General features: G+C 36.1%; 4 protein-coding genes across 4 annotated transcripts; all 4 read left to right on the top strand.

The window, feature by feature from the left end:
* Positions 1-1,220: 1,220 nt before the first annotated feature.
* Positions 1,221-13,015, top strand: LOC142607490 (uncharacterized). Its single transcript, XM_075779005.1, has 6 exons — positions 1,221-1,366; positions 2,860-4,009; positions 4,309-4,383; positions 8,429-8,628; positions 9,893-10,116; positions 11,920-13,015. The coding sequence occupies exons 2-6, from the start codon at positions 2,908-2,910 to the stop codon at positions 12,611-12,613; spliced, it is 2,295 nt and encodes a 764-aa protein (XP_075635120.1). The 5' UTR covers positions 1,221-1,366; positions 2,860-2,907; the 3' UTR covers positions 12,614-13,015.
* Positions 13,016-14,178: 1,163 nt separating this feature from the next.
* LOC142608376 (F-box/WD-40 repeat-containing protein At5g21040) lies at positions 14,179-16,530 on the top strand. Its single transcript, XM_075780140.1, has one exon. The coding sequence runs from the start codon at positions 14,654-14,656 to the stop codon at positions 16,346-16,348; it is 1,695 nt and encodes a 564-aa protein (XP_075636255.1). The 5' UTR covers positions 14,179-14,653; the 3' UTR covers positions 16,349-16,530.
* Positions 16,531-20,401: 3,871 nt separating this feature from the next.
* Positions 20,402-23,364, top strand: LOC142605703 (GDSL esterase/lipase At1g71250-like). The gene is made up of 3 exons (XM_075777137.1): positions 20,402-20,774; positions 21,393-22,025; positions 23,080-23,364. Exons 1-3 carry the CDS (start codon positions 20,486-20,488, stop codon positions 23,304-23,306), a joined length of 1,149 nt encoding a protein of 382 aa, XP_075633252.1. The 5' UTR covers positions 20,402-20,485; the 3' UTR covers positions 23,307-23,364.
* Positions 23,365-24,384: 1,020 nt separating this feature from the next.
* On the top strand, positions 24,385-26,036 carry LOC142607027 (geranylgeranyl diphosphate reductase, chloroplastic-like). The gene has a single exon (XM_075778433.1). The coding sequence runs from the start codon at positions 24,545-24,547 to the stop codon at positions 25,883-25,885; it is 1,341 nt and encodes a 446-aa protein (XP_075634548.1). The 5' UTR covers positions 24,385-24,544; the 3' UTR covers positions 25,886-26,036.

Below are 26,036 nucleotides of genomic sequence, written 5' to 3'. Positions count from 1 at the left end.
CCAAGCAAAAAGTTGATTAAAAAGATAAGAAAATATTCTAATCCTTTTTTATTATATATATATTATTTGTCACTACCAACAAGCCGTTAATGACCTTCATTCCTTAAACAAGTCATTCTTTTCTGTTCTCCAGATCCAAATACTTCCAAATCCAGCTCCATATGCACGGTTAAAAATGTAGCTAGTGTCAGTATTTTACTAGTATAGTCTACTAGATTTACAAGTCCAGACAACTACTTTTGTTTTCTTATACATTTAATAGAGTTAGTACAATAATAATTTTTTTATGACTTTTTCATAATTTATTGTTGTATGATCTTGTTAATAGGTGTCCACACATATTTGTTTGTTGAGTCCAAAATTAAACTCATTAATAATTCATTAGTTTACATCACAAAGTTTAAAAAGTGAAGATGATTTCTTTACCTTAATTGTCCATTTAATCTCGGATGTAAAATTTTCTTGTCCACCTTAATGCTTAACTTCTAGCCGATAATGACTAAATTTATTAATTAAGTTATCAGTTTTCTCCCAAAAAAAAAAAAAAATTATAAGCGCAATGATTATGTTATCTATTTATTTTATTTTGTTTTTGAGAATTTCAACCTATGACATCCGTTCTTAATGATAGTTCTTTACATCAGACCAAGACACCAATCGATTTTTGGTGTAGGCGGGAATTGAATTCTAGATCTCTTATTCAACCATCAGAAATTTTACCAATTAAACTAACTGGAACCCACATCTTTTTATTTTATATTTGTGCATAACCTGACTTTAATTTTTTGAAAAGCATATAAAATATCAATTAATAAAATATTAACTACACTTTAACTTGCACTCTTTAATCTTTAGGACACAAGTTAACAGAAATCTATTAGATCCCATTAAAATTATTTTTATTATGCAGTAATTATAATTTATTCCAAAAATTTAATGTCATTAATTTATTGTTTTTTTTTTTTTTTTAAACTTTTTACCCCTCTAAAAGGAAAGCGAGTAAGACTCACGTGCTACTACTTTCTGAGTAAGAAAGTGTATAACTGGAAACTTTAGCAAAGTTGGGTTGGGAAGTGGGTTCCACAGTGCATGTCTTATATGTTAATGATGTAAGACGTGCCCATGGGTCCATCACTATAGAGTATAGATTCGTGTCTTTTCTTTCTATCTTTATTTCTATGTGCCTTTTTTGCATGGAAACAGCCATAGCCCATGGGTCCATCACAATAGATTCGCAAATTCTGTCTACCTTTCTTTCTCTCTCTCTCACAAACTCATAGACACATCTCTGCATATGGGTTTTCTCTGAAATCCAAGTTCTTACAGTACTATACCGATTTTGATTGACTTCAATTCACCTCCTCAGGTACATCAAGTCCCACAATTTCTCTTATCTTTTGCTTCTACATGCTGTTTTTTGTATTGGATTTTGGTTTTGGTTGGTTTTGATTGAATTGAATTGCTTTGGTTTCTAATCTAATCTTGGTTGTTGTCTGCTTTCTGTTCAATCAACACAAACTTCTTTGCTTTATTGTGCATGTTCAACTGCTCAAGCTCTGATTTTTGATATTGCTTTATGTGAATTTTGATCTGTTTTTATGCAATTCTTGTTTTTAGTGAACTGGGTTTATTCTTTATGAGTGTTATTAGTTATTAACCTCTGGTGGGTTTTCCGTTTTCTCTTTGTTTGTTTAGTTTAAACAAGCACAAATAGAGTTTTCTAGATTATGGGTATTGACTTGGGAATTAATTTCAAGCTAAATAGAGTAGCAGTTCATGAATTTTCTGGAAATTTTGTGTTTTAAATAACTTTATCTTGGTACAGTTATAAAGTTATGCTTTTTAGGACTAAATTATGAATATTCTATTCTTCATAGAGGTAAAGATTCCCGTTCTTCCATCACTTTCCTTTATTCGGGTTTTCTTCTTTATAGGCTGAGCTTTTGAGATTAGTGACTTTTGAGTTGGTTCCCTTTACTCTATTTTGTTGGTTTCTATAATGTTCTAGCATGAAACTAAAGCTATCTATTCTGAACATTCCCTTTTTATTATTCTATTCCTATCATTTACTTGAGCGGTTCAAGGGGGGCTGGATTGATTTTCTTGTTTGAAGTTGAGATCTAGAACCTGGTCCGAATTACGATCTCTTATGGCATTTACATTCATCCTATGTTTTGTTTCTGGAAAGAAAATAGGGAAAAGACATTGCTTACAAAATCAAGTCTTTTTCTTGTGGCTTTTTCGCTCTTAATTGATTACTTTAAAGTGTGACCGCTTTTCTTCTTTTTGTTGTTTGTTGTGGTTATGGTGCCAATACATTGTTATGCATTTCTTCAGCAGATCTATTCGATGCATTTCTGTTTCATCTGGCGACATTTGTTTATTTATAATAACAAATTTGATGTAAGACTTGTAACTTTTGGCTGTTCATATGCTTCCCCCAATTTTATATTTAGAAGCGGTTTCTTGAAAGCACGAGTCTCATTTGTGCCTTTTACTTTTCTTGCGGTAAATTTCCATCTTGTACCTGTCTTTTATCAAAGAATTTGTGTGATCTTGGGCTATTGATTGGTAGAAAAATACGGTGGAAACTATGATTTGAAATTTTGTATAATCTTTCACCTTTTTTTGCCATAAAGGGAAGGTGTGGAGTAGGTAGAAACATTGTTATTCTATGTTTTTAACTCTACTTCATGTGCTATAAAATGTTTTAAACAATGTTGAGTTGTAGAGAAGTTGGAGACTGATCTATTGCTACATGGCTTTTGTTTGTTTGTTTATTTATAAGTAAGTTATGGCCTCAAGAGGAGTGACTTTTGATGTCTCTTTAATAATTTTTGGTATTGAATAATTTTCCAGGGAGAAGCCTATTTCTGGGTTACGTGGTAAGTGTGATCTCTAATCGTAATGGGGGTATCAAGCTCTAAAATAGAGGAAGATAAGGCTCTGCAGCTATGTCGTGAAAGGAAGAAGTTTGTTAGGCAAGCACTTGATGGCAGGTGTGCACTAGCAGCTGCTCATCTTACATATATTCAATCCCTTAAAACTACAGGAACTGCTCTTAGAAAATTTGTTGAGCCTGAAGCTCCTATAGAATCTTCTTTGTATACTTCTACCAATGCAACACCAGAACCACTTGCTTTAACTGAGAAGTCCCTTTCCCAGTTCTCATTCTCTTCTCCATCTGCCTCCCAACGTGTAGATGCAACTGAAACCTTCTCTCCATCTCCTTCTCCTCCAAACCATAGTCAATTTCAGGCGAATCATGTGAGATTCAGGAGTACTTTGTCCAAAAAGGTTGAAGAAAAACCTTCTTTACCTGTTATAGGAACAGTAACCTCGTCGACTACCCTGCAGAATACCACACCTCATTCCACTGAAAGACCTGAAACATCCTCATTTGAAGGTTCTTCCCACCCCCCAGAAACTCCAGCATGGGATTATTTTGGTCTCTTTCATTCAGATGATAATGAGTATGAGAAGGGGATGAACCAAGGGTTGGAGAATGCTGATGATATAAGACGGTTCAGAGAAGAGGAGGGAGTTTCTGAGATGGAAGATGAGGAGGAAAAGGTGTCTTTTAATGGGAGGGAAGAATCTCAGGATTCAGATGATGAATTTGGTGATGAGCCTACCACGGAAACACTGGTCCGAAGGTTTGAAAATCTTAATAGGGCACAAAATCATGTTGCTGATAATGCTTCACCTAGTTCGTCTTCTGCTGGAAATGAAGCTTCAGATACTGAGTTCTTGAATGGGGAGAAAGACAACTCCCCTTCTTTGTCACCATTGAGAACCTCATCTAAGGTTGTTGTGCTTTGTACCGACACAAATAAAACACCACTGAAAGAAGATTGTATTGAGAACAAGGTTGTGGCTAAGGACTTCTATTCAAGTATAAAAGATATTGAATTTCTCTTTATAAAAGCATCCGAGTCTGGCAAAGAAGTTCCAAGGATGCTTGAAGCAAATAAGTTTCATTTCCGTCCAATATTACCAGGGAAAGAAAGTAAGATCTCTCTATTGTTTTTTTCCCTTCTCATTTGATCTCTCATGAATATTGGCTACTATGATTTGGTTAGAAAGTTGTATACACTATCAAGGCTGCAGGACAATACTCTGCTTTTTTATGCAGTAACATTCATGCGCCCAATCTGTAATGCAGCAGATATGTCCTGCATGAGTGGGGCTTATTGCTAATGCTTAAAGGATTTTTTGATGTTAGCAAAAGACTCTAGGAAGTTATTCGAGATTTCTTATCCTGATGTCTATTGGTAAAAGTCTTAACAAGAGAATCCTCTATTGTAGGAGGTGGGTCAATGGTATCTACATTCATGAAGGCCTGTTTCTCTTGTGGAGAGGACCCAAGCCAAGTTCAAGAAGGTAGGCTACTTGTCTTTTTTCTTTCTGATTACTTTACTCTTTTATGTCATAGAGGTACAACAAAAAATCATGTTTGGGATTGAACAAACTTGGGCACTAAAATCCAGGATGTTCAGCATGGGACGAGTTCTTGGTTTCAAAAATGTTTTGGCCTGTTATGATACATAGACTCATTTATGATTGTATTGGACATTCTGGAATTTCTATCTTAAAGATGCCATAATATAATTGTGTTAATCTACCAATAAATTGAAATGATACCTGTCCTGTAATTGCATCCTATAATTTGCAACCTGTAGAACCTCATGCTACTTCAATTTGTAAGTTGTCCATAACCAGTTTGACAAACTCAGGATCATGCAAAAACATTTCAAGTTCCCTTCAATCTGGGAAATATGCATGTATTGTAGTATTGACTACAAGAACAAGTCCTTCCAGGCTTCTTCTTTATCTTGTCGCATATTCCAATACTTGCAAATTAGGTGGAAAATATAGATGAAGACTAAATGAAGAAAGGTTTTTGATAAAATAATAAGAAAATGAAGAACAATAATTTTCTGGAAAGTATTCTCAAATGAATTAGTAGACTTTGTTTTCTTTCTAGGGAGACTCTTTTACACATGATATGCTATGTTGAATTAAAATATAATTTGAAGAATAAATAATCTGCAATGTCAATATCCAACAACAACAACAACAACAACAACAACAACCAAGCCTTAGTCCCAAAAATTTGGGGTCAGCTATGGACCCTCAACAAACTAGTAAGGGTTGGACACGTGTATTCTTTTCCGCTGTTCTGTTCTATTTGAAGTTGTATTCTTTGTTATTTCCTTAATTGACATATCCTTTTTTTTACTTCTTTTATTAGTATTATTTTGGTCTTCTTCTACCCTTATTTTTTTTTTAATAACTTGAATCAATTCACTTTTTCTCATTGATGTATTAATCTCTCTCCTTTGGACATGATAAAACCATTCCAAGTGACTCTCCCTCATCTTTTCATCAATGGGGGCCAGCACTATTTTAAGCGTATTTCCTCATTTCAAATCCTATCTTTCCTTATATTTCTACTTACTCATTTTAACACTCATTTTAGCTATATTTATTTTATGAATGTATTGAAGCTTACTCATTTCCTCATTTCAAATCCCAACATCCAATCTTATAAAATTTTCCCTTTAACTTAATAGGAATTATTCTCCTAATGCACTTCCTTACTTCATCCATTCTGCTCTTATCTTTTGACTCACATCCTCTTCACTCATACAATAATCTTGACATTCTTTGTTTGATGAAGTGGTTTGGATAATTGAAGCTTTAGAATGTCTGTGATGATGAAATCTCCCTTTCCAACAGTGTAGCATCTGAGCCACTGTCTTTGGCTTAACTCAAGCAATTCCAAATAGACGTTTGCCCAAATATCTCATGCCACCATTCAATAAAGTAAAAGATGGTCATCTGAGTCCCCGCTTTTCTTTCACTTGCAACACCTATCAATAATCATTAATTTTTGTTCTTGAAGATTGTCTATTGTCAAGATTCTACTCATCACTGCTGTCCATGCATAGATTCTGGAGACTTAGTGATGCAGGACAATCAAGAGGAAAGTAAAAGAACAAGAAAATTAAAAAGATAACCCTAAGAATCAGCATTTATAGGTTACCTGAAATCAACAGCAAGCAAGAAAATTTAGGCATCAACACCTAAGGTGTCAGGAATCAGCACCCAACAATTTGGAAAATCTATAATTTGAAATTTCATTAATCAATCGTCTCAAAATGCAACCATCTAGAATCCTTTTATAGAGCTTTTAGGAATAGAAGATAATCCTATCTGAAAGCTGAAACTAATCTCGGAACCAATCCCTATCTAAACTCAAATCTAATCCCCATATGAATTTATAAATAAAAGTATCAATAATCCAATCTCCTACGAGATAAAGAAAATTTGAAAATAATTTTGGTTGTGCTCCCACATCACTTTTAGACAATCCAAATTCTCCTTCAAAGGAATGAAACTCCTATCGGACCCCTCAAGGCTTATAATTATAGCAAACATCAAATTTACCTGCTTTTGAGGGTGTCTAGGATATTCGATCTTTCTCTAACCTTGAAGAGAAGTTGGAATACAAAAGCTCAAAGTAAATTTCCCCGGCTTCCAAATCTTAATCATGAGGATACCAATTACGTTGAGGATTCCAACTGTGTCTCAACAACAACAACAATAACAAGCCTTGATTCCAATTTTTTTTGTTAAGTAATAACGTGTCATTGATATCAAATAAGAGTCACCCAAGTATACGGGGACAAACAATTAACTACAAACATTACATAAATCTAGCAAATCAAAAACTGAAAATAACCAGTCCAATAAAGTAAAAAAGAATAACTTGAGATCAGGCGTAGTTCTCTCTGTATCTTCAAAGCTCCTGCTATGTATTTCCCTCCGAATGCACCACATCAAACAATGGGGGATATCCATCCATATATAACCATTCCAATGACGACCAAACCGACATTGCCAGCAAGGTAGTAACTCAACAACAGATTTTGAAATCACCCAATACACTCCAAACAAACCCAATACCGTAGACCACAAATATGAAGCAATAAGGAAATGCAGATATAGGTGATCAACGGATTCACCATTACATTTGCACATATAACACCAATCTGTAATCCATACCCTCCTCCTTAAAACTGTCAATCATCAGAATTTTCCCCAAGGCTGCAATTTATACAAAGAAAGCCACTCTAGGAGGGACCTTTGGCTTCCATATGCTTTTCCAAGGGAAATATTGATCACTAGTGCCACCAAATAGTCGGTAATAATCATTGACCTTAAAGCCCTTTTTCTTATTTGGTTTCCAGCACATCCTATCCTCCCCAAATTTTTGGATTCCAATTATGTGTGCCACACAAGAATGATGAAATTGACACGTACTTATCAACTGCAATTTGATATAATTTTGGAAAAACATCCTTCAAACTAGAATCCCCACACCACCAGTCATGGCAGAAACAGATTTGATTACCATCACCCACAGAAAATTTACTTAACACATTAAATTTTATCAACTTGATAACCTTAGCATAATTCCCTTTGTGTTGTTTTTTCTTTTTCTGTACATATTTTTTAGCTGCTTCATTCTTCTTGTATGAAGTAATTTTTTTTGTTAATAATATTTTCTTAATTATCAAAAAAAAAAAGCATAATCTAATACTACAACTATATTTGAAAATTAGTATGTCAACATACCATTGGGGACCCTATTTCTGCCCCCTTTTACCACTCCGAGACCTCCAGGTTTTAAGAGACTGCCTAGGTAATTTGTCTTTTGATGTTGACTTTCACAGTTATGTGGACCACTGTCTCCATATGCTGTAAGGTGATGAACATTGGATGCTTTCCAGTCAATATAAATAGATAAAATAGGGATTTGTCAAAATTTATCATCCACAATCCTTAATGTTTTCCTTACTTAGTTGTATACGTCATAAGAATATGACAAGTTACAAAAGTAACTAAGCTGAATTTATTTGCCTATAGTTTATGTGTCCTATTTTATCTTTTAAATGGTATATTTCTTTATATTTTCTGCCACTGAGCTCTAACTCAAATGACACCTCTTCTTCTTGTAAGAGCAAGGTAAAGGGTGTGGTTGTAGCTTCAAAACCTATGCATGTGTAACTTACCAATAAAAAAATATCCCAAGATTTTCTTATACTCTTTTTATGTTTAGATTGTATTTTTTTTTATTAGTCTTAAAAGTAAGGGTTGCAATATATTTAGATTTTATATATCATTGAAACATATATTGTAGCTATCTATAAAAGGGTTCAGAGCTCTATATGGCTAGAGTTTAATTCAAACACCTCTGTCAGGCATGGTTCAAATTTTCTGTGCATGAAGTAGAATCTTGTTCTTTATAAACCACATGTATTAAGGTATTATATTATTTTGTCTCTTCAATTAAGGTAAGTCTTGATCTACATACCTCAATTATTCAGCTAATCATTTTATTTTTTAAATGTTTTTTTAGGCCCTGCTCAAGATTCCATAAAGTATTTGACTTGGCATAGGACAACATCATCCCATTCCTCTTCATCCAGAAATCTGTTGGGTGCGAACTCAAAAGACGATTTAGATGAGCCCATTAATTTCTGCATGACCTCAGGCAGTCATGCCTCAACCTTGGATAGGCTATATGCATGGGAGAAGAAGCTATATGATGAAGTCAAGGTACTGTTGATCTCACAGCAGTTAAATTGATATAATAATTATCATCTTCGTTCATCATTATTATTAATGTGATTGATATTTTCACTCTGTATGTGATTTATTTGCTAATTTTGTCCTTTTTTCTCATATGAGCTGAAGAATGATTAATCTCCAATGCCTGTAATATTTTGATTTTTTGAATCAGTTGTTTAATCTTTATGGTATCATTTTTTGGGTGCTCAAGAAGTTAATTTTTGTGTTTCTTTTAATATTATCCTTTTCATATTCATTATCTGTTAAATTAAATATCTTTATGAGCTTAGTATTCACCGTCTTGATCAGGAAAAGTGAAGTTAGCTGAAATAACTTGCTCAACATGGAGATGTAGTTGTGCTTTTACCACTGCAATGTTTGGTATAGGGCATGACTTCACTTTCCCTGCTAGTTTGGATAATATGAATTATCAGACAAGCATAAATGTCACCATAATTTGAACAACTGAAAAGAGAAACCATGACTATGACATGATTTAGTGGATTCGGAAATAGTTTTTTGTAAATATGATGAGGAAATGGCATTACAGTGGTAATGGTGAAGTGCATTGCAGTAACTCTATTTGCTCTTGTTAATACACGTATTTTTTAAGTCAAACAATATGCCATTTAAATGATGTAGTGGACCTTTGGATGAAAATACTTTTTATAAAGCAGATTTTGTGTTGAAAGCAACTTTAAGTCCAACTGGGATAGGATAATGTTCAGCAGAAGCTAGATAAATGACCAAAGGTCAATATTTTATATAAATTTGAATTGCAAAGACAAAATAGGTAAGTTCTTCCCTTTTTTCTTTATCACTTAGTCTTCCTTCTCTGTATATCTTTACCTAATTTGATATTTGTTGTCAACCATGTACCTGCCGATAAACAAGTATTATACTTGATAATGTTGATCAAAGCTACCTAATATACACAAGACAAAAGATATACAGAATATCGCTGGGGCCTTGTGAATCTTGTGGATTTTTATCCAATAAGTATTGTGAAATATCCGAAAGTGTGGAAATGCATGAGAAAGTGTAGAACTTGTTCTACAGGATGTATCAGCTCATTTGATCTGAAAGTCATACATAAATTGTTGTCCAGTATATCTTGTAAAATCTGTGATTAATGAATTTGAGGTGATAGGTGCTATATGTTGACCTGCTATGTCTTTTGAAACGTTTCAATATATGGGTAGTCCCTGATAACCATTTTTTAATGACTTACATAAAATTCTCGTAATTTTAGGCCAGCGGAATTGTCAGAAAGGATTACGACTTGAAGTGTAAAATTTTAAGACAACTGGAATCAAAAGGGGAAAGTCCCCAAAAAATTGATAAAACTCGTGCAGTTGTCAAGGATCTACATTCAAGAATCAGAGTTGCAATCCACAGAATTGAATCTATATCAAAGAGGATTGAGGATTTGAGGGACACAGAGCTCCAGCCACAACTTGAGGAGTTGATTGAAGGGTATGTGCCTTTTCTCTCATCATTACTTTATTTAAACAAAAATTCCATTAGGAACCATATATTGTTATGGATTCCAATAGTCATTAGCTATCTGGCACAGTTGCAGCTAAAAAAGATTTAATATTTTTTTTTATGTCCATTAATTCAATTATATTTCATTATTCAACTCATTGAACTAAGCCTTAATCCAAAATAATTGGGGTTGGCTATTGCGTTGTGTTGCTAGATCGTGAAGCCGCAAGTAGAAAGAATGAGCCAAACCAATGGGGCCGTTCAGTATAGCGCATGCCTTTATTTGAATTTTTACTGCACTTAGCCTTATTTAGTACCATGTCTGCAATTACCCTCAAACAGTCATCATTTTCCATATGCTAATTCACTTCATTTTGGGCCTCCCTTTTACCTTTTGCTCTTTCCAGGTTAATGAAAATACTCATCTTTTATTATTAATTACACACTAACACACACCTAGTGAGTTTGGAACTCAAACCTCATCCTTCACCTTGCTTTTTTCAAGGGGAGGAAGTATCATTTGAGTTAAAATACTTATTATAATTCAAATACATTTCATTTCAGCAGATGAAAATCAATATGACCTCAGATATTTTTTGTTACTTATCCAAAAGAAGAGGAAAATAAATATGACCTCAGTTGGACCTTTGACCTTAGTTAGAAGGCCCATCTAAAGGAATTATTTTGTCAACTCTGTGCCAGTGATTTTGATCTAACAAAAAACAAGAGCTTATCAAAGTTGGACATTTGGCCGAACATCAAACCATGTTGTTGGGCATTTCGAAGTTAAAAAATAATGGAACAGTCCTATCCTGTTTGTTAGCTTGGTGTCTAGCAGAGTTCATACAAGTATTTTGGTGAGTTGATTTCATTGCATTCAAGGCTTGTTGGCCTACTGATATGATTCATGGAAGTAGGACATGAACCAGTTACCAAATACCAATATATTACCCCCATTGAGACTTGGCATTTCCTATTTTTTCCCCTATGATTGATGCCTAACTTCACTTCTTATTGATATATGGGGCTTTATATTTTGAAAGCCCAATAACTTTGTGCCACGTTTACCTATTTCAAAGGATTAAAGTGGTGTAGCAATAGCTTTTTACTATACACACATTCTTTAATACTGTTATAGCTCCCCCCCCACCCAAAAAAAGAAAAAAATGCCTCACAACTTTATTCTCTCTCTCTCTCTCTCTCTCTAATCTTTTAAAATTTCAAATTAAGTTTCACACACACCCTACGGGTTTTGAACCCACAACCACAGCGCCCACCTTGTTGTTTCAAGGAAAGGAGGTATCATTTGAACTGGAACTTGTTGGCTACTCTTGCTTTCTGTTGTTGTTTACTGCTACTTTATATCATTGCTTACCATTTCTTTTCCCTAGGAAGGTCATAGAAGATATGGGTTGAATCAAAATAGAAATGATCGACTTACAACATGATTATAAAATTTGAAGTGATATTTAAACATGTACACCCCATATCATAAAGGTGACACATTGGGGCATTGTTAAGACCAATATCAACTCCTAACCATCATATGTATACATTAGTTTTTTTCTGGGATCATATTTCTATACATATATATTTGCTCTTTAGCCTGCTAGCAAATTACAAAACAGTATAATCATGAAGGAGCTATTTTCAGTTATTCAATACACACTCAAGTCTCCACGGATTGAGCCTTTTATATTTCTCTGGTTTATTTACATGTCTTGTTTATTTAGATTATTTTAAGTGCTTCACTTTTGGGCTTCATTATCAATCTTTGCAAAATAACTGCAGGTTAAGTAGGATGTGGGAAGTGATGTTTGAGTGCCACAAGCGCCAGTTTTGCATCATTTCAATAGCATTGAACAATGGCAACACTAAAATCTCCATACAATCAGAATCACATCGCCAGATTACTTTCCATCTTGAAAGTGAACTCAGTTTTCTATCATCAAGTTTTACAAAGTGGATTGGTGCTCAGAAGTCCTATCTTGAGGCTATAATTGGATGGCTTTACAAATGTGTCTCAATTACACAAAAACGTCCGAAAAGAAAAAGGAGGCACTCACCCCCACCCTTGAGCGAGTATGGCCCTCCGATATATACGACCTGTATTTTTTGGTTGGAAAAGCTTAATAGTTTGTCTGAAGTCAAAGAACTTGTAGAATCTATAAAAAATTTAGCAGCTGAAACTGCTCGCTTTGTACCACGTCAAGAAAAGAACCATGGGAAGGATGTGAATCATCCATTTTTGCCATCATGGAAGGCTGATAATGAGACTGATTCAGCAAAGGCGCTGAAAGATGAAGCTTCAGGGGACTGGATTTCAGGTTTTGATGGTTTTCAATCAAGCTTGGTGGAATTTCTGCGGCATTTGAGTAACTTTGCAGAGTCTTCTGTAAAAATGTATGTCGAACTTGAAGAGGATATCAAAACTGCTAAGACTAAGTATGGTCTTTTATCTAAGTCACAGAAGAGGGAGGAATGACATCACTCTCTCAAGCTCCAATAAATGGTGTTTTAAGATGTCTATAGAACCCTTGAAGAATTTCAGATGCGGATTCAATTGGAAAAGGCATTGTATATGGCGAAACGAATAAAAAGGGGAATTGGTCTCAACAGAAAATAAAGGAACGGGTTAAGAAATCCTAATTTGGAGATGTTATAAAAGAATGGTAATTGTAGGTGAAAGATGTAATTACAAGGGCTGGAAGCCACAAAAAGAGGTTTCTTTTTCTTTTTCTCAATGTAACAGAACTTGTATAGTTTTTCTATTGTGAACATAGGAACACTGGTAAAGTGCCAGCCCCCATTCTATCTAATAATTAGATAATGCATAGTTGTATTCAGTTGTTCCCTACCCTATATAAGTTTATTGCTTTTGCTTGAAGGTTTATCTTTTTGTTATGTTAATTTCTCCAATTTTTTCCTATAAAAAAAATTTTCTCCAATTTTTAGTGGTTAGTCTCAATGCTTGCTTGCTGGTCTATATCTATTGCTGCCAAAAATATTCAGGTATATACTCATAACTACTGAGCAGACACTGGGTTCTGATATTTTTTTGTTACTTATTGCTGGGGAGACCTCTTTTATTTGCAAGTAGGTTTAAAGATGCAGCTGTCAATGGTTAAGATCATGGTTTTGCAGCATAAATTATTAGGGAGGCAGATTAAAGTTTCAATTTGCACTGGGAATAAATTTGGTTGTTGAGAACCAAATGGGATTGAACTGTTTAGAAAAGTGTTATGTTCACAATGTTTTCACAATAAATCATAGACGGTAAGTTGTTATTGGTTATAATTTAAACCTATTACCGAAATTACTTTTTTGCCCGCTAATAATAACTCGTTATTACTTGTCACTTATAATTTGTTGTGAAAATATTGTGGATATAACATTTCTCTATAGTTTAAGGACTACTTATTTACATCACAACAAGGCCCTTTGAGGTCATCAACCTGCCTAGCTACTCTATTCCCATTTCTATACAGAAAAGCACACTCACAGGAACAACAGTGATGATTGCTAATACTCACAAATTTAATTTGAGAAAAAAAGAAAAAAAATCAATTTTTCATAATACAAATAAAAGGATATCATAAAAACATCTTGCACAAGTATAGCAATGCACTTTGCTTGTCAAATGTACATGTGTATGAATTATGATACATATATTCCTAGAAAATTCTACATAATTTTCAGAAATCTTATAAGCTCCTTTTAAAATATAAAAAAAAAATTATATAAAAAAAGGGAACATTTCCACCATAAAAAAAGGGTTACACATATTTATAAACCACAGACTGTGGATACACATCTTTGCTTCTTATCGAGCCGGCCCAATAACAACCAAGTACAGCTAATTTTATTTTTATTTTTATAATTGTTATTATCTTTTGTGGGTAAATATATTTTTTATTATGGAAAATATTTTATTTTAGTCTAACCAATCTATGACGTTTTATTCTTAGTCCTTATCTCCACCGTTGATTCAATTGCCTTTAAACGGTGATAGAAACATTTAAAAATCACCTCTTGGACCCGAAGACTATTTTTCCTCCCCAACCAATTTTCTCTCACAAAATTGGACAAACAAAAATTCCCTAAAGCAAAGTATAACAAACTCTCTCTCTCTCTTTTTCTGTACCTTCCAAATTCCAAGGCTAGTGTTATAATCTCTGAGGTATCTTTGTAGACTCAGATCTTTCTCACCTATATTTCAATTTCATTTTTCTAGTTTACTTTTTAGCTCTAATCAAAATTTTCTGGGTCTTAGTTTGATCATACTAATTCTCAATTTATTTTTTCTGTTGACTATCTCAGATTGTTCTTATCATTTTTGTGTAGTGCAGCTACTTTTATCAATTGGGTTGTCCTTCATATTTGTTATTAGATTAAGAATTTTGGGTAAAAAAAAAAATCTGGGTTTGAATCAAAATAAGTTTTTTTTTTTTTGTTGTTGTTGTTGCAATTTGGGGATTGAGTTTTCAACCCGTGAATTCAAGTCTAGGGTTCAGAGTTTTATTTTATGGAATTTGTATGCCAAGAGGGTACTGAGGATTCTAAAAAGCTGGTATCTTGTGTAGAACACATTGAACCTAATCAATTCAATTCCAAACTCAAAGCCAAAGAAACTGCATTGTCAAATCTCGCATTTGATTCCAAACCCGAAAACGAAAGGGTTGTGAAACCAAAACCCGTGTCGAAATTTCATTCTAGGAAGGCAATTGTAAGCTCTAACAAGTCAAAACAGCCTTTGTCTGATGATGATGTTTTGCCCAATTTTCGTCGGTCAATCACTGACCTTCCTCCGGCATTAATATCCGAAATCCTTAACTGCCTTGATCCGAAAGAGCTTGGTATTGTTTCTTGTGTCTCAGCAAGTCTTCATAGGCTTGCCTCTGAGCACCATGTGTGGAAGGAATTCTATTGTGAGAGGTGGGGACTTCCAATAGCTCCAACACCTTTGGATTCGGGGTTTTCCGATGAGAAGTCATGGAAGGATCTTTATGTGGAGAGGGAGTTTAGGAGTAACACGTTTATGGGACGTTATAGTATGGATGTTATGTATGGTCATGCTGAAGCAGTTCGTACTGTTTTCCTTTTGGCTTCTGCAAAGCTTATTTTCACTTCAGGATATGACTCGGTTGTTAGAATGTGGAACATGGAAGAAGGGTTGTCGATTGCATCCTCACGACCACTTGGTTGCACTATCCGAGCAGTTGCAGCAGATACAAAACTTTTGGTTGCTGGTGGTACCGATGGATTTATCCATGGTTGGAGGGCAGTGGAGGGGCTTCAACACTTGTTTGACCTTAGGGGTTGTCAAAGCCAGAGTACAGAGTTCCGAGTATGGGAACATGAGGGACCGATAACTTCTCTTGCTTTGGATCTTACAAGGATGTATAGTGGTTCGTGGGATATGACTGTTCGTGTATGGGATCGTTTTTCAATGAAGTGCTTAACGGTTTTGAGGCATAGCGATTGGGTGTGGGGACTTGCCCCTCATGATACTACAGTTGCTAGCACATCAGGCTCAGATGTATATATTTGGGAATCCAGTAGTGGGACTTTGATCACCATTATTTATAGTGCTCATGTTGGTAATACTTACTCCCTGGCGAGAAGCCATACTGGAAATTATCTTTTCACGGGAGGAGAAGATGGCGCGATACACATGTTCGAGATTGTGAGACATTGCACTGAAGCCACTGTTTCTCAAGTTTCTACATGGATTCCACACTCGGGTCCTGTGCATTCCCTTGCATTTGAGTTTCCATGGCTTGTTTCAGCTTCTAGTGATGGAAAGCTGTCACTAATAGATGTAAGAAAGCTGCTAGGAACTAGCAAAGGCAAGAGCGTTTCAAGGACCAAGCATGTGGACAAAAATGGTGTGGAGCCTCCACAGAGGATGTTACATGGATACGGGAGCAACCTGTTCTCAGTTGACATTGGTGCTGATCGGATAGTATGTGCAGGGGAGGAAGGTGCTGTTAGGATCTTTAATTTCACACAAGCATTGGAAATTGAGAAGAGGATTCGTGCTCTAAGAGGAATACGGTTAGAGAATAGGATGAGGCGGCGTAAGCTCCAAATAGAGATGAACAGTAAAGGTGGTCGGACTGATCAATGTTCAGTTGCAGCTAAGAAGAACACAGTTAATGGTGATAGGGGTAGTGCTTGGCATAATAAGCGTAGGGTGAGCAGCAAGCTGAAGGCGTAAAGTACTAGTTGATTTTAGGTTCCATCATTCTTTTACACTTTGGGCATTTTAGCGTAAGGTTGGTGTAAAATTTATTTTCTAAGCAGGCAAGCTGACTTATGGCCAAAAAAAAAAGGCAGGTAAGCTGACTAATTGTGGTTTTTTCGTCCTATATTTGAATTATAAACGTGGTGTTCATTTGATATTAGTTGTTATATAGCTTTGTTATGTTCAGTTGGTTCCTTGCTGTAAGCATCTCAAATTATAGTTTCCATTCTTCTCTGGCACAAAGTTGGTTTTCTTTGTCAAATGTGGTGAAAGAATGTGAATATGGTGGTTTGGTTTGGAGTGTATCTGTGTGCATGCCTCCCTGTGTGTGTATGTCCAATATTTGGCCTAAGGTTTTCATCCTTTGAGATGGTCACTGAACCTTTTAAAAGTATGTCGTGCAGTGTGTGTGTGTGTGGCCCAAGGTTTTTATTTTGATCGAAAGTTCATTGAATCTTCTCAGAGTATTCATAGTCGTGTTAATGTGTGTGACAGAGTCTCCAAATTTGTCTGAAGCTTGCATTTTGTTTAAAGGTCATGGAATTTTTGCAAAATTTGTTGAACAAAATGTGGGTGGTGTCCTTATGTGCATGCGCAACTATCATGTGCATCTATACATATGTCACTGTAAGGTTGTTTTCTGGCTATTAAGAGTTGGTTACATAGATCAGGGTGGGAATGAATTGTTGGACTTGTTAGGGATGAATAAATGTTAGATAGTTGTAAACTCGTAATAGACTAGTATGAGATTTTACTCGTTATTAAGAGTTGGATATATAGACAAGGGTGTGAATAAATTGTGTGATTTGTTATATTAGTTTCCTTGTTTAGGGGTGAATAGATTAGGATGAGCTTTCTTTTGAATTTCATCTTTATCTTGTAAAATCATATGCTAATATGACTAGATGTTGAATAAGGAAGATAGTTGAAAGCTTGTTATTTATTGAAAGTTCACTTTGGAGGTTGGTTTGTTTCAAACTTATGTTGTAACTCTTTCCCTTTGTGAGATGGCATGTAAAAATTGACATCAAAGCAGACAATGGACAATTCATGCATTAAGTGAGTAGACACTATAAAAGCTTGGCTCTTTAGTGGGGGATGTTGCCGGGCCCCACCATTTTTCTCTCCTCCCTCCCCTCCCAACTAAACACACTCAATTTCAGTTTTCTTTCCTATTTTCTCTCCTTTATTTTCCATCCTCCCTATTCCACTTCCAACTAAATGGACCCTGAGAGTTGGAATGAGGCTGAGAATTCATTGTTGTATTTGTTTGGTTAGTTTCCTTGTTTAGGGATAAATCAATCTTGTACGGCGGGTAGTTGAGTTTTTTAAACTTATTTAGCAAAAAAATATATTGGATGAGTTTCCTTTTGTATTCATCTTTATCTTGTAAAGCTGTATATTTATATGACTGGATGTTGAATGAGGAAGGTAGATGAAATCTTGTGATTAAGTGAAACTTCACCTTTGGAGGTTGGTTTTTCTCAAAGAAAACTTCATGTTTGGAAATATTTCTGCACTGTTTTTCTATTCTATCCATGGTAGATTTGGAGTGCCATTTATTTAATGTTTGGAAAGTGATTCCTTTTAGCCTCTCCTCCATCTCCCTCAATTCAAACACAGTTAGGGTATGCTTGTTAGTTGTCACTATGTTTTACTCATGATAACTTTGAACTTCGCCATATTTTTAGATTCAGTCAATTTGGATCGAGTCCCATTTTGTTCTAAATGTTTGCGATCTGATGTCAACTCATTTCTAGTCATGAGTTTCATGATGAGACAGGAAAGTTTCAAAATTTCGATTACTCTTTAGTTGGAAAGACTAACTTCTTTTTTATTGTCTAGTTTGCAATAATACATAATGTCAGCTGACTAGCAACCAATCCAAGCTCACGGTGTCACCAAGGAAGGTATTGGGAACCCAATTACCAATTACCAAGTTTATCAAGCATAATAGGAGGTCAAGTTCATGTTTCTGGGGTGGGTCTATAATTTCCAAGTAAATTTCTTTAATAAATGATAAGGTCGATATCCGTAATGAGGAGTTATGGGTTGCTTTGAACTTGTAGACGGTTTATAAACGGATCACTGTTCTTTCAACATGGTACAGATTAGTTGCATCTCCTCGGTGGTGTCTAGGAAATCTTGGAATATGATTGAAGATGTATTCAAAGTAAGCTTTTTTGTCATTTAAATTGTGTCCAACCAGGTCTTCGAGCTAAACATCAAATTCCTTTTAGCAGAATAAAACATCAAATTCCTTAATACAAAGGCCATGACACCTAACCTGTGCGGCGCTTTGTTGCATTATCTCGGCATATACCAATGATCAGCTATTCTTACTTTGTTGGCATGCATATGTTAAGAGAAACTCGTTTGAAAAAGGAAAGTTTTTGGGAAATTCCAATCACCCCCAAGACCAACTGTTCTTGGAGTTGGTTGAAAATATTGCTGTTAAGGAGTTTAATTAGTACTTCGATGCTACATAAGATTTGCGACGGAGCTTCTATTTATATGTGAAATGATTTATGGCCTAGGATGCACGGACACGGGTACGGGTACAGATATGAGTACGGGTACGACATAGTGACATAAGTAATTTTTGAAAAATTATAAAACGAAATAGAAGGTACGACACTAATATGATATGGATACCACACGGATATGACATCCTAAATAAAGTGTCCATGCATCCTAGTTTATGGCATCCAAATGACCCTTTTTTTTTCTTTTTTGATACAACCAAATGGCCCTTTATTATCAAGTTATTGTCATCGAGTCATTTATGACTCAGGCAGTAAGAGCAAAAAAAAGGGCATAGCCTCCAGCTAGGTCTGAACAACTGGTGCAAATTTAAAGCAGGTTATTTGAGGAGCAAAATTACTGGAAAGGCTTATGGAGTAATAACCTTGCCTGCTCCCAATGACAAGTTCAATTGTTCACAAACTTGGAATCATGGAATGGTGTAAGGGACAAAAAAACCAGGGGTGATGTGGTGGAGAAGGCTGTGGTTTAATATCTTCTTCCCCTAATCATAAAATGATAAGAAAGGAGGCTTTTTATTATTATCTGACGATCAAGAAATTAACCTGTCCTATACTTGAAGTGGAAAAAGTGATAGATTATCTATTGTTTTTCTGAAATTTAATTAGTTAAAAAAATGGTGAATTTAAAAGTTTAATCATTTTTTTGGGGGTCTCAGGAGAAATTAATACGAGTTAGTACATAACAATACAATTTAAGAGCCCAAGCAAAAAACAAAAAAAAGCCCCAAGCAGATAATGCGGGTGGGGTAACAAAAACTACATGTTTTTTTTTTCGTTTAATAGTCCAATTGTTTGGAGGGGATTTGAACCCTGTTTCTGTTGAAAATAATTGAAAGTGCACAAATTAAGTTACAAGGCTGTTAAATAAAATCTACAAATTTTAACAGTTGATAAAAGGTAAAATTAATTATTTAATTTTAACCATAATATTTTAACAAAAAGAGTTTGTGTAATATTTTGTGCATATTCAAGCTAGTGAGGTCTCTGAACTGAGGTGAGAACTTGCTGAGTTTTCAAAAGAATAAAAGGACGAATGGCTTAACGAATTTCTGAGTCGCATCAGTTAACAATGGTATCTAATTGGGAGATCCTTATAAACTCTAGTACCTCAAATTTTTTCATAACTTTGTCACAACTTTGCTATCTAGCAACTCGTGAGTGGTGGTAGGAATAAAATAGTGGATCTATATGGGTCCATGATTTCACTATTCACGAGTCGCTACATAACAAAATTGTGGAAAAGTTTTTTTTTTGAGAAGGAATTGTGGAAAAGTTTGTTCCACTACACTTGCTCATCTTTATAATACAAGCTTTGAACGAAATGCAGTGGCAGTGCCTATCTGTTCTTAAACATAAAACCAAAAAATTGCGTCATAACTGCCAGTATGGTTTGGGCGGCAAGTAAACCAGAAAATGAATAGGCTTTACGGGTTGTCACTCATTTATATGCTGTTATCTTTCTAGTCCATACAAAGGGAAGGCAGTGTTGGACTCAAAAGAAAGAAAGCAAAGAGAAAAGAAAAGAAAGAAAGTTCGATCCAAAAAAAAAAAAGCAGAACAAGAGATGAGAAGGTTGAAAGAAAAGCAGCAGAGTTTGAATGCAAAAATGGTACTGAACACAGTTCCACCAAAAGGGTTGGTCCTTGTTCTTCTGGTTGTTGTCTTGATGGGTCTTATCATCAACGTAACAAATGGGAAATCCCCAGACACACACAATGTGATGGCACTGTACGTGTTAGGGGACTCTTCTGTTGACTGTGGAGACAACACTTTGTTGTACCCTCTCACTCACCATAATTTCTCTTTGCATCCATGCGATGGCTCAGACTCAAGTCTTCTTCCTTATCTTCTTGGTACTACTTTCTCAGACTCTAGCCTTGCTTACTTTATTGCTAGCTATCTTGGAATTATATGTGTTTTGTATTCTTGAGGATTTGAGTACGTTTGGATGTTTTTATTGGAATTAGTCTTTTTCAAGCACAGAGATAATTTGCAATGCATTTTTCAAGATTACCTTTTCTTTTCTTTCTTTTTTTTCGATCCGCAAGATTTTCTATTATCATATCTTCTTTCAATTCATTGTCAAGAATCATGTGAAAAATCTGTCCAATTGGTAGGGAACGAGAACTGTTACATTTCAGATAGTGTCTATCAAGTCTGGAAGCAACCACACTACAACATTTTCTTGAACAATTAAAATTTGGATTTTTAATAAATATTAGGATAGAGTAACAATTTTCTGAGTTGTATAGCTATTTTTTTAAAAAAGTATTTGATAAATGTTGTGCCTATGAGTGTGTGCGTGAGCAGATAGGCTAGCAAGTAAAGGTTCCTAATTTGCCAATGTAGACATACTGGAATTTTGGGAGATGCAGGACAAGTATTTAGAAATTTTGTATTTCTGATCAACAAATTTTTGCCATTTGGACTTGCAACTCTTAAAGGTAATAATTTACATATGGTTGCTGTAGCTGAGAAGATGAGGTTGCCAAACATCTTACCTTTCTACAGCCAAAATGGATCGACTGCAGAGCTCCAACATGGTCTGAACTTTGGGTCTGCAGAAGCAACAATCTTGAAGCCCCGGAGCCAGAGCCACCAGTCTCTCAACCAACAACTACGCCAAGTTTTTGAGATCATACAGCTGTTGCAGCTGCAACTTGGCCAGAACAGTGCTGACCATTTTATCAAATCCTCTGTGGTGTACCTCTCCTTTAGCAAAGATGACTACATTGATCTCTTCCTTGGAAATTCCTCTGGTGTAATGCTCAATTATAATAGCCAAGAGTTTGCTCACATTTTGGTCAACCAGATGATACATGTTATAAGGATTCTCTACAATGCAAATTTCAGGAAGATAATATGCACGGGAATTTTGCCTTTGGGATGTACACCACGTACAGTGTGGAAGTGGTATAATAACTCTACTGTTGAAAAAGATGACCGAGGATGCGTGAAGGAAATCAATGATATAGTTTTGGAGTACAATACTATGCTGAATGAGCACATTGTGAAGCTTAATTCCAAGTTGCCCGATGTACAGATAGTCTTCTGTGATGTGTATCAAGGTATAATGGAGATCATTACCAAACCAGAAAACTATGGTATGAACCTGAAAGTATTTACTACTACCTTACACTATTCCTCTAATGTCTTGAGATATGATCTGATTATGACACCCTAAAAAGTAGAAATTTGTGGTCTTATATTAAATTAAAAAGAGATAATATTGCTTTACTTTCTGAGGGACTAACTAAATCTGCTATAGCCATGGAAATCATCAGACCCCCATGCTTCAACTAGCATCTCTTATGAGTCCTTTAAATTTCATAACATTTTATAATTTTATAAATCAATTTGTTCCAATCTGATGTATTGTGAATTCAATGCCTTGGATAAATTGCTATTTAAACCACCACTAGGTGTGCATTTGGATACAGCTTTTTATTGATTACTTATTTGCTGCAAGTTGATTAAAATATAGTTGTACTTAGAAAAAGTGAGGTTTTAAAAAGTTGTACATAAGAAAATAAGTTGAAAAAGCTAAAACTAAAAAATGATCCCAAACACTAAAAGGTGTCTTTGTAAGGACAGAATGTTCCAGCATTATTATTTTGTCATCAGGATTAATTACGATTATAGCCAACAAGGTAATCCCTCTGAAATTTTGACTTCTAAGTTGACAAAAGTTGCATTTAATCTGGTTCAGAAACTCTAGAACAGGTTAGTTTGTTTTTGGCCTTAGGTCCTTTGTTTCATTTTTCTCCTATATTGCAAATTTCCGAATTCTGAATATAAATCTTTTCCGTGGAACCTTTCTTTGGTTTGAAGGATGGGATTAAGCGCTTGATGGATCCCGTGTTAGAAGAGTTAAATTGACAGTACAATTTTGCATCATATCTGAAATTTCAGAAGGAATCAAACTTTAAGTTTTCAAGTAAGACTTTTAATGCTAAGTTAGCCACTCAGTTAATAATCACTCCACATGTCCCGCACCATATTAGAATTGTATAAATCATTTGCAGGCTATCTCCAACAGTTCAAAAAAGTATGTTGTCTAGTTATGACTATATCTTATGCAGAACATCATCATGTGAAATCAACAAGTCCAATATCATTAGTTACTTAATATGATGTGCATTTCTGTCGCAAATATAGGATTTAAGGGAGTGAGGAACGCGTGCTGTGGGGCTGGCACGTATGGCGCGATGATTGGCTGCCTCTCCCAAGAAATGGCCTGTGACCAAGCTTCAAGTTTTGTCTGGTGGGACTTATACAACCCTACACTAGCGGTTAACTCCTTGCTTGCAGATTCTGCCTGGTCTGGCCGACCCTTCTCTGGAATGTGCCATCCTATAGCTATTCAGGAATTAACCAACACTTGAGTGATGCATCTGACCTGATGACCATGCAGCTACCATTTTGATTTTCCCTTCTATGGTTTGTTTAGCTGGCCTTTTGTAAGTAGAAGTTAGTAACGCTAATGCTGATGATTTTAAATGCAAGTTTATGTAAATACTAAGCAAGTTACAGTCAAAAAGAGCAAATTTTCCAGATTTCCTGAAGGCTACTTCGTACGTGCGAATACAATGATGGTATACAATTACTTCATATTTTAACCTTCCTTGGCTTTGAATTTCATCTATGATGTAATTGTGACTTCCTCAAACATCAAAATGACGGAACTGTTCAAAATCTTCCAACTCTGTGTTGTCTGCAGAGGCTACTGAATAATTCTCCCAATCCAGACTTCTGTATTATTCCTTACACGAGTACATCCATTAGTACTGGAAATGTGCCTTAACGGAAACAAACAAATGTATTGGCTGGAATTCAATAACCATGAAGATTTCAGAAGCAAACTGATCAAAGAGTCCTAATTTTTTTTTTTGTCAAATGTATAATTAGAACATAGAGTGACTGCATCTGAGGTAAAAGTTAAAACCCACAGTGCGGGTGTAACCTATAATTTTTTAACTGCAGGACACGGCATTTGACAACAAGACTTTCTTTATTTTTTTGCCGTGGTGTGAGCATCAATAGGTCCTACTACCATCTTCAAAAGCACATAGTTTTAAGCTGAAAGTCCGCTGTAGTCATCAATTTTGTACAAAGAAAAGTTGCAGGATTACAAATTTTTTACAATTTTTTATTATAAGTGAATAGTAGTTTATCACTTAATTTGCAGTTGGGGCCACCCTCACCAAACAATTCACAAGAGTTAAAAAGTATTAACATTTAAAAACAGTAAAAAAAACACACTTAACTCATAGTCCAATGCTATCATTTTTCTCGTTGGCACACTGACCAAGCAGCAGTCCATGATACAAAATTTACAACCAGTGGTTGATGACACCGTTTGTCTTTGTTCTCGAAATTCATAGCCCTTTTGATTAAAATAATAATTTTTAAAAATTAAAAACTACAAAAAGTAGCTAGCATGTAATACAGTGTTTATTTAGATTTGAAAACAAATGGCACATGCATCATCAGCACTTTTACAGAAGCCAATGCACTGAAGCCAACGCACAAGTTAATAAGGAGAATCAAACAGTGTGTATTTGCTTTTTTCACTTCTTTTCTACACTGATTCATTTCCAAACCCAGCAAACACGCACCAAAAATGGCTACAGCTTCTTCTACACTCGCTGTGTTCTTCCCAACCAAAACCACCGTCACCAGACCCCACTCTCACTCTCATCCACTCACTATCAAGGCCTCATCAAACTCCACCAACCCACCCCTCCCGGGAAGGAAGCTCCGCGCCGCCGTGATAGGCGGAGGACCAGCTGGGTCCTCCGCCGCCGAGGCTTTAGCTTCCGGCGGCATAGAAACGTTCCTCTTCGAACGCAACCCGCCTACAACGGCGAAACCCTGCGGCGGCGCCATCCCGCTATGCATGCTCGAAGAATTCAACATCCCATCTCACCTCATCGACCGCCACGTCACCCGCATGCGCATCTTCTCGCCGTCGAACCTCTCCGTCGACTTCGGCAAGACTCTCAGACCCAACGAGTTCATCGCCATGCTCCGCCGCGAAGCACTCGATTCCTTCCTCCGATCGCGCGCCGAGTCGCTCGGAGCCAAGCTCGTCTCCGGCCTCGTCACCAACCTCGAACTCCCCGAATCCTCCACTTCCCCTTACGTTGTCCACTACACTTCCGACAACTCCCGACACTCTCTCCCCGTCGACGTCGTCGTCGGCGCCGACGGAGCCAACAGCCGCGTCGCTCGCTCAATCCACGCCGGCACGTACGCGTGCGCCATCGCTTTCCAGGAGCGAATCAAGCTGCCCGACCACAAAATGGAGTACTACAACGACCTCGCCGAGATGTACGTCGGGAACGACGTGTCCCCCGATTTTTACGCGTGGGTTTTTCCGAAGTGTGACCACGTGGCAGTCGGCACGGGCACCGTGTGCGCCAAGCAAAACATAAAGCTGTTCCAAAAGGGTATCAGAGAGAGAGTGAAGCACAAGATCAGCGGCGGAAAAGTGATCAAAGTCGAAGCTCACCCAATACCCGAACACCCGCGTCCGATTCGGGTACGTGGGCGTGTCGCGCTTGTTGGGGACGCGGCTGGATACGTGACCAAATGTTCGGGCGAAGGGATATATTTTGCGGCTAAGTCGGGAAGAATGTGTGGCGAAGCGATTGTGAAGGCCTCGGAAGGAGGGGATAGGATGGTCAATGAGGATGATTTGAAGAGAGAGTATTTGAGAGTGTGGGATAACAAGTATGTCACTACGTTCAGGTTTTTGGACCTTTTGCAGAGAGTGTTTTATGGTAGCAATGCGGCTAGAGAGGCTTTGGTGGAGCTTTGTGATGATGAGTATGTGCAGCGCATGACATTTGAGAGTTATTTGTATAAGAAGTTAGCTGATGGTGATAGGTTGCAGGATGTGAAAATGGTGTGGAATACTATTGGGAGTTTGATCAAGTGTAATATGGTAGGAAGCAAGTAGTTCTAACTTGTAGTTTCTATATATTTTCTAATAACTGGATCCATGTTACTCCTATCTTTTTTGGGGAGTTTAATTCTAATTTGTTGTTGAGTTATGAATTGTAAATGGCTGTAGCTGTCTAGCAAGAAGAACTTTCTTCATTTTTTTTTTT

This window comes from Castanea sativa, chromosome 8 (assembly GCF_040712315.1).
Source record: "Castanea sativa cultivar Marrone di Chiusa Pesio chromosome 8, ASM4071231v1".
Classification (NCBI taxonomy): domain Eukaryota; kingdom Viridiplantae; phylum Streptophyta; class Magnoliopsida; order Fagales; family Fagaceae; genus Castanea; species Castanea sativa.
This window is presented reverse-complemented; position numbering and strand designations above follow the sequence as displayed.